At 37.2% G+C, this 10,000-nt stretch overlaps 1 protein-coding gene across 2 annotated transcripts in view; it reads right to left on the reverse strand.

The window, feature by feature from the left end:
• LOC143032910 (methyl farnesoate epoxidase-like) overlaps positions 1–10,000 on the reverse strand; it is a 73,695-nt gene that overhangs the window by 39,791 nt on the left and 23,904 nt on the right. For both annotated transcript variants that reach the window (XM_076198168.1, XM_076198169.1), the window contains exons 4-5: positions 5,204–5,301; positions 4,182–4,306 (exon numbers count right to left, since the gene is read on the reverse strand). In XM_076198168.1, the coding sequence (XP_076054283.1) occupies positions 4,182–4,306; positions 5,204–5,301 (223 nt within the window). The remainder of the gene's footprint in view (positions 1–4,181; positions 4,307–5,203; positions 5,302–10,000) is intronic.

Genomic DNA, 10,000 nt, shown 5'->3' on the forward strand with positions numbered 1-10,000 from the left:
AGGCAAAAGGAGAACAGATTTTTTTTATCTGGAATAATTTGCTTGGAATCAGGACAAGTTTTATGGTCTGATAAAGCCACCTTTACCATCCCTAGCAACTGAAGAGGATACACAGTGGTCAAGATTCCAACAGCGTTAAAAACAAGGCCAATGGATTCTCAAGGGTTTGTACCTATTATTTCTATTCCCATTTTGTGTAGACTGAAATTCCCATTCCGTCTACTCCCTGGTCTATTCCTACTCTTAGTCACCTTTCCCACTACTGGTCTCCTCCAACTGCTGATAAAAAGGAAAATAGTTGTACATGAAGTTCGGTTAATAAGTGAATTACATTAGCAAAATTAGTACATACATGTTCATACATATACCAAGGGCATTTCAGCCACTAAAAGGAAGGTAGCCAAAGTCAAAAGGCATAATTCCACTCGTACACATTTCATCTCACCCAATTCACTCCCATTCACCGCCCCTCCCTCTCTCTCATCTTGGGTCCTTCTGGATGACAGGTCATCCATGCATCTCGCTCATCGTCCTGGGCCAGAAGTAATGCAGCAAGACACAGCACACTCACATCAAAGCTGCTTCATTTCATCGGCGACACCACTCTCTGTTCCCTTTATGCAGAAACATTGAAGAGTGGAAGAAATCCCGTTTGGGCTGCTTCAGAATTTAATTCACACATAACCACTTCCTAACCCCCCCATCCTCCACCCACTCCCTTTCATGCATCAAAGTATAATTCATATACAACCATTTTCAACTCACCCTTATCTTCTGCCTTCTTACTTCCTTCTTCAACAGGCATTCCCCTCTTGTTCAATGCCCCCTTCACCTCACCCAACCACCTCATCCTCGTCACCCCTTCATGATCACTCCATCTACTTCAGCCTTCCACACTTCTTTTATTGATCTTATTTTACTCATTCTTTCCATGTGTCCAAATCATCCCAATATCATTTCATTAACCCTATCTGCCATCTCCTTTTCCACCCCAGCTCTCCCCCTCACCTCATCATTTTGTACTCTATCCAACTTTGTAACCCCTATTATACTTCTTAGGCATTTTATCTCAAACATATTTAAAATCTTCCTCTCTTATATTCCATGTTTCTGCTCCATAAGTTTTGTCGGCACAATCAACCTTTCATACAATCTCATCTTAGCATACTTATTCCCAAATGCCTATTTCTCATGACACTTTTTAACCCTCCCAAGGCACTTAATTGCTTCTCTCAATCTAAAATCTACCCCCACCTCCACTCCTCTCTTTCATGCCACATACAACCCCAAATGCCTAAAGATATCCACTTTCAAATTGCTGCCATCCTCTCCCCTGTACATCTCATCACCTTACTTTTACCCATATTTACCTTCAACTTTTTATCTTCGCACTTCTTCCCAAACTCCGTCACTAACTTTTTTAATCACCCCCAACAACAGCCGGCTTATCTCCCACTTTTCACCATTTTCTTTAACAATCTTCAATCCCCTGCCCCTTACCTTTGCATTTATATTCCCCATCACCCCGTCCATGTGTATATTGAACAACCTTGGCGACATGACACATTCTTGGCAAAGTCTCACCTTTACCTCAAATCACTCGATCTCTCCATTTTTAGTTCTAATACAGGCTCTACTACTCCCGTAAAAATTCTTTACTGCCTTTAATAGATTTCCTCCGATCACACATATCTACAAGACTTCCCACAATGCCTTCCTGTCTACCCTGTCATAAGCCTTTTCCAAATCCATAAAAGACCCCCAAAAAACATCCTTACATTTTGCTAAAGCTTTCTCACATATCTGTCTTCCACTAAAAATCTGATCCACGCAGCCCCTACCTTTCCTAAACCCACACAGTTCCTCACCACTTATTCCCTCTGTTCCTCTTCTAATCCTCTCAATCAAAACTCTTCCAACCACACTCAACAAACTGATCTATCTGGACATCTGGAACTACTACACTCACATTTGTTCCCTATTCGTTTGTAAAAGAGAAGAGAGGAATAAGAAAAGATGAGGTGCATGCAGTTATTGAAACGACGAGAGCAGGTAAAGCACATGAGTTAGATGGGTGTCATGCGCAGTGTCTGAAGAAGGGAGATGTACTGATGGTAGACCTGCTCATGAGGTTTAATATTTGTGTAAGGGAGGGTAGAGTGTCAGAGGAATGGAGGAGTGCCTGTGTAGTTCCGCTTTACAAAATTAGTAGAAACTATACAAATTCCATGTAATATTATATCAACAATAGTAGAAAGAATTTACATAATGACTTTTAAACAAATATAGTTAATGTGATCAGAATAATAAGTAGCTATCAATAGTATCTTTAACTGCCAATTTAGAGATTTCAGAATGTTGATACGAAATTTTACAGTAATCAGTCTACGACTTGAAGTTGGTCACTGCCCTTTTAGAGTTCAATATATTGGAATAAAGTGTGAAAGTTATCCATCACACCTCATACATATGCCACTCTGAGTCGATAAAGTTAACTGATGTATATCTTTTCACATAAATTCAGTCTACTATTTTGTTTGGAGGGGAGAGTATGTCCGAATTTGCGATTCAGCAGTTGCTGAGCGGTGGACTCCTACTGAGAGGAGCAATTGGCAGAAGTACGACAGGAGGATCAAATGCACGAAAAAATATATATACTATAGCTAGGATAGTGTCTCTTTCAGAGCTTATGGATTAATTGTCATGCATGCGTGATTTGTAATAGAAAAAATTCATGTATTAAATATCGATTTCGGTGTGATCTTTGTATTTGGATCAATATTGGTATATAACATTTTAATTTCACTATCTTAGAACATTGATTATATATACATCGAGATATATGTGATACTGCTTTGCTTGATTTCAGTGACAAATGAAAATATGTAAGAAAAATACACATCCTTGAGAAGAAGACAAAAGTAGACCAAATGGTAAAAGTAATAGGAATAAGAGTACGGGAAATGTGACTCAATGAAATGGGGAAGTAGACGAACTGGGGATAGATGAAAGAAGAGTAGATGAAAGGGGATGTTGCCATCTAAGGAAACTTTCTTTCTTATGACTTGAGAGAACCTAATATAGCTCTGGAATGGCTAAGTTTTGGACAAGCTGGTGAATAAATTACAGAATGATGTATGTATGTACACACACACACACACACACACACACACACACACACACACACACACACACACACACACACACACACACACACACACACACACACACACACACACACACACACACACACACACACACACACACACACACACACACACACACACACACACACACACACACACACACACACACACACACACACATATATATATATATATACTGTATATATATATATTGCTTGAAACCACGAGGAAATCAAAGATCGGAATACTGAACGTTTTCGTCTATTTAAGACATTTACAAAGTACATGTACATGTACTTTGAAAACGTCTTAAATGGACGAAAACGTTCAGTATCTGAATACTGAATGTTTTCGTCTATTTAAGACAGTTACAAAGTACATGTACATGTACTTTGAAAATGTCTTAAATAGAGGAAAACGTTCAGTATTCCGATCTTTGATTTCCTCGTGGTTTCAAGCAAAATCCCTTTATACACGTGCTTTATGTGATTACCGTTGCATATATATATATATATATATATATATATATATATATATATATATATATATATATGCATATATATATACTTGTATATATATATATATGTGTATACATATATATATGTATGCATATATATATATGCATATATATATTATATATATATAAATATATATGCATGTATATATATATATATATATATGTGTGTGTGTGTGTGTGTGTGTGTGTGTGTGTGTGTGTGTGTGTGTGTGTGTGTGTGTGTGTGTGTGTGTGTGTGTGTGTGTGTGTGTGTGTGTGTGTGTGTGTGTGTGTGTGTGTGTGTGTGTGTGTGTGTGTGTGTGTGTGTGTGTGTGTGTGTGTGTGTGTGTGTGTGTGTGTGTGTGTGTGTGTGTGTGTGTGTGTGTGTGTGTGTGTAGGTATATCTAAAGATAGTGTACAGGACTTCAATCGAGCTCGGAGGTGATTGAAATAACCTGGCAGTAACTAGAATAAAAAGAAAAGGTATCTTATTGGGGAAATGGATAAATGATTGAAACAGACTATTGGTGTTCATTTACCAAGAGACTGGCTTGGCCGTGGATAGCGTGCTGGGCTGGATCCTTGCCGAAGCCGAGGTCGCGGAAACTGCGCAGTGAGAAGCGGCGATTATCGTGCCATAACTTTCCGTTTGACCAGATTATTCCTAGAACAAAGAAAAATCTTCAGTATGCTTGAAGATCATCGTCGTGATCATCACCATCCATCATATTTATCACTATTGCCATTATCACCACAACTGCTACCATCATTATCATTAATATCATCGATGAAAAGCTCAGTGACAATTCTGTGGAGGACCAAATGGAACGACCTGGATCTGATTTTTTTTTTTTTTTTTTTACTAACTAATCAGGTATAAACGCAAGTGGAGGCTCTTGTATTTCCTCTTTTCACCCACATCAGTTTGTCAGAATATATATATATATACATATATATGTTAATGTATATGTATATATATATGTATATATATATATATATATATATATATATATATATATATATATATGTTCTGTTGAAGTCGACAGCAGTTACAGCATTATTCAGTTTGCAGTTTGCTTTTTCAATTTTTCTAACGGTGTTCCGATCTTCGTAGGCGAGGGTACTAAGTTTCTAAAATCCATTATTATGGATTTTAGAAACTTACTTAGTACCCTCGCCTACGAAGATCGGAACACCGTTAGAAAAATTGAAAAAGCAAACTGCAAACTGAATAATGCTGTACAGTAACTGCTGTCGACTTCAACAGAACATGTATTCTGAATGGCCTTTATCCCATATATATATATATATATATATATATATATATATATATATACATATATGTATATATATATATACATATGTATGTATATATATATATATATAATTTATAATATACATGTATGTATATATATATATATATATATATGTATATATATATATACATATATTTACATATATATATATATGTATGTATATATATAGATATATGTACAAATATGTCTTTTGTGGCTCTTTGTAGAGTTTTCTGAACATGCAGAATACGAGGGAAAGATCTTACCTAAAGTTTTATCCAGGTTCCACTCTTTTTGACCGGCGCGAATCCGGGTCAGTGCGCGATCGGGCCGTGCCGTCACTTCATCTCGACGAAATACTTCCCTGTTAGGAGAAGCGATCGTGAGTCATTGTAAAGCCACGATTCTAAATCTTATTTCACCCCTATGAGCCCTTTGGCAGTTGTAACTTTCCTCCACAAGAGTGGTAGTTAACCCTTGTCCCTCCACCCACCATTCCTTCCCTTCAAATAAATAAATAAATATTTATGATAATAATTTATCTATCTATCTATCTATCTATCTATCTATCTATCTATCTATCTATCTATCTATCTATCTATCTATGTATCTATGTATGTATGTATGTATGTATGTATGTATCTATCTATCTATCTATCTATCTATTAATCTATCTATCTATCTATCTATCTATCTATCTATCTATCTATCTATCTATCTATCTATCTATCTATCTATCTATCTATCTATCTATCTATCTATCTATCTATCTATCTATCTATCTATCTATCTATCTATCTATCTATCTATCTATCTTATATGGGAGGTAGACAACCACTCCTACCCATACCATTCCCATCCATCACCCTTGTTTCCCTTTCATCTTAGGTGCTCTTGAATGACGAGTCATCCCTATCTCCTGCCCAATCCTCGTGTCAGAGGCAGTGTTGCAAGACACAGTACGTTCACAAGAGGCCAGTTCACTTACAAGGCGACATTCCTTACTCGTCTCCTCATGCGGAAAATAGAGAAGGGAAGAAATCTAATTGGTTTGGGTCAAAATATCATCCATTCTCCTTTCTTCACTCACCCCTATCCCATGCTTTTTCATTCTCCGTTCAAAAGACATTCCACTTTTACTTAAGGCCCTTTTTACCCTGTTTATCAGTATCATCATTGGTCGTGCCCTCAAGTTCACTCCATCCACCTCTATCTTCCACGGCTTTTATGTAATCTTTCTTCAATCATTTTTACAAGCGCCAAAACCATCCCAATAATCTTACATCAGCTCGATCTGCCATCTCCCTTTCCACCCACTCTCTCCTTTTCACCTAGTAACTTCACATTCCATCCAACCTTTTAACCATTACAATAATTCTCAGATATTTCTTCTCAAACATATTTAAACTTCTCATTTCTGCCTCTTTCAAATTCCAAGTTTCCGCCCCATACACTGTCGTAGGCATAAACACCCCTTCATATAATCTCTTATTTCCCATAACACTTTTCAATTCTGCACACACACATAAACACAAAGACATACACACACACACACACACACACACACACACACACACACACACACACACACACACACACACACACACACACACACACACACACACACACACACACGCCTATACCAACATCGACGGATTAATACACACACGCCGACCAAGTGTCCCAAAGAAGAGGATAAAAAACGAAAAAGGAAACCTGGTTTGTATTGTATGGGAGCTTCGAACCAGACTCATCTAGTGGCGCCATGCCGAACCACGATGTAAACAATCTCAGCAAGACTCCTGCGACCACGAGGGTATACAACGACGATGCTTTTTCAGGATACAGTAAGTACGAAAAGAGGAGTTTAAGTCGAATCTTAGAGATAGAGAGGAAAATGAGGAAAAATAGGATATGGTGGGAGACAGAAATTATAGACATAAAGAACGAAATCGTTGGACTAATGGACTGCTTAGCGCAAGCAAACATTGAAATTTCCGACCTAAGGAAAACTAACTTGGATCTAAGAAACGAGATTAAGGAAATGAAAAATTATATAAGAGAGCTGAAGAGTGAAAATAAAAAGAAGAGAATTAATGATACTACCAATAGCGACAACTTAAAAAGAGAGGTAAACAACAGAATACAAGAAATGACTGAAAAATTGAAGAAAACTTAGGTGAGGAAAGTATCCAAAATATTAAGAAATGAAAGGAAAACATTGAAAATAAAGAGATCACTTTCAAAGAAAGTCCAACAACAAATGCAGGGAAATGCGAAAGACACAAATATCCAAGTAATCAATGAAAAAGCAAATTGGGTCAGAGATACAATGGACAGGAGAAAATATATTGTGGTATATGAGCTAAAAGAAAAACATTGTCTGGTGAATTATATGAGAGAAAAAGAAGAAAAGGAGACAGCAATAGTAACCCTAAAAGAAATTCAGGATGGAGCCCAAGATACAGGGAAAGACGTAGACGATGCATATAGGATTGGTCACTATTCTAAGGATAGAAATTTACCCCTAAATGTAAAACTAAGATCACAAATGGTAATAGAAGACATATTTGAAAAAGTAGGTAATTTGACAAGGAGTTAAAATTACAATAATATATGGATAAAAAGGGAAATGAGTATTGTTGAATTAGAAAAAGAGAAGACACTAAGAGATAAAACAAAGGGAAAAAACGCGAAGAGAACGGAGATCAAAAGCAAGGATTTCTATTGGAGAGTAATCGAATGAGACTGAGGAAATGATACATCAGAATGGGCGACCCCCCCCCCAAAAAAAAAAAAAAAACCTGAAAGTGGACTATACCAATATCGACGGATTAATTTCAGGACTGAATGAACTTAAGGATCACCTGCTAGAAGAAAAACCAGACATAATGAGAATTGTGGAGACTAAACTAAGGGGTGAAATACCATCCATCGATGTTGGACATGGACTATACAATTACTGGATTAAAAACAGAGACAAGAAGCAGGGAGGAGGACTCATGTTCTTGGCCAAGAGAAACTTGAATGTGACAAAAATTGCGCAGAGCAAAGGTGATGTAGGACTGATCATGATAAAAGTCGAAGACAAGAACATGAAAAGTAGAAAGTTTGTGGTGACTTCTGTGTCCCCAAAAAACGAACGCTTGGAAAGAGAATGAGCATACAAAAACGCTAGAAGATGCAAGACAATCATTAAATGAGATACTAATGGGCGGGTGTAATCTGGTAAATATGGGGGACTTCAATTGCAGAGAAATTTGTTGGGAGAGCATGACAGTCAGAGGAGGAGAAGACTTGTGGGGTAATGTACTACTGGACATGACCATGGAATATACAATGACTCAGTGGGTCAGTGAAAATACCAGATACAGAAATAACGAGGAGCCGTCGAAACTAGATTTGATACTTACAACAGAACCTGAAATTGTGGATAAAATCCAATACAAGACACCAATTGGAAAGAGCAACCATATACTCATTGAGACTGAACTAAAGGAAGAAATATACATGGAAAGAAATAAAAAGCATCGGAAAGGAAGATTGATGTACAACAAAACGAACTTTGGAAAACTAAAGAAATTCTTCCAGAATGCAAATTGGGAAAAATATTACATGGAAGAGACAAAAGTGGAAGAGAAATAAGATATCTTGATGGATACTTACAATGAAGAGGTGAAAAGGCACGTACCAAAACAGAAGCTAGAGAGAGTGTACATTAAATGCTGGTTCAACAAAAGATGTAGTGAGGCAAAAAATAGAGGGGACAGAGCTTGGAAAAGATGAAGAAAGAATAAAATACCTGGAAAATGGCAAGTATATATAAACTATAGAAATGAATATGTTAAAATGCGAAGAGAGGAAAAAAGAAATCATGAAAAGGACATTATAGATAAATGCAAAGAGCAACCTAAGCTATTCTATCGATACGTGAATGGTAAACTTAAAAACAAACAGGAAATGGTGAAACTACGCCAAAGGAATATAGAATACACAGAAGAATTAGAAATGACCGAAGTCATGAATAATCACTTCAAATCTGTTTTCAATAAAGAGAAAGCACAATACTGGGACGAAGAAAATGAAAGGCGAATTTCCCCCATGAGCGAGATAAAAATAACACAAAAAGAAACATCTATCAAACCTTGACGTCAGGAAATCACATGGCCCGGTCGGAATTGCAAATTGGATTCTAAAAGAATGCAAAGAAGAACTAACGGACAAAATACATAACATAATAAGTTGCTCACTTAAAGAAGGAAAAATACCAAAAGACTGGAAAAATGCTAACATTGTATCAATATATAAAGGAGGAAACAGGGAAGGACCAACCAACTACAGGCCATTCTCACTAAAAAGCACTGTAGCCACAATTTGTGAGGAAATCATCAAGAATAGATGGGTAAAGCACCTGGAAGACAAAAATATAATAAACTCAAAACAATTTGGATTCAGACAAGGAAGATCATGTACTACAAACTTGATGTTTCTACTCAAGATTAATAGACATAGAGCAAGAAAGAAATGGATGGGCTGATTGTGCCTTCCTATACTTACGAAAAGCTTTTGACAAAGTACCACACATAAGACTATTTAAAAAACTGGAACATAGGAGGGATACAAGGGAACATACTAAAATAGATGGAGGACTTCCTGATTGGTAGAAAGATGAGAGTAGTGCTCAGGGAAAAGTATTCAGTTGGAAAGAGGTGATCAGTGGAGTACCGCAAGAATCTGTATTGGCTCCAATAATGTTTGCTATTTATGTGAATGACATGGGCGATGATGTGAAATGTTACATGAGCTTCTTTGCAGACGACGCCAAACTGTTAAGGAAAGTAAAATCTGAAAAGGATTGCAAATCACTGCAGGAAGACCTGAATAAAGTATGGAATTGGAGTCAGAAATGGGAAGTGGACTTCAATATTGATGTAAGGGCCCATCACCGTTCCCTCGGCTACAACTCAATTCATCGTGGCTGCATTGATGACGAGTCGTTCGGCTCCCCACCTCGGCGAATCGGTTTGTTTACGCGCTAATTCAACGAGCGAGTCCGCCTCGAG

This window comes from Oratosquilla oratoria, chromosome 14 (genome assembly GCF_046742065.1).
Source record: "Oratosquilla oratoria isolate Oo_2021 chromosome 14, ASM4674206v1, whole genome shotgun sequence".
NCBI lineage: Eukaryota > Metazoa > Arthropoda > Malacostraca > Stomatopoda > Squillidae > Oratosquilla > Oratosquilla oratoria.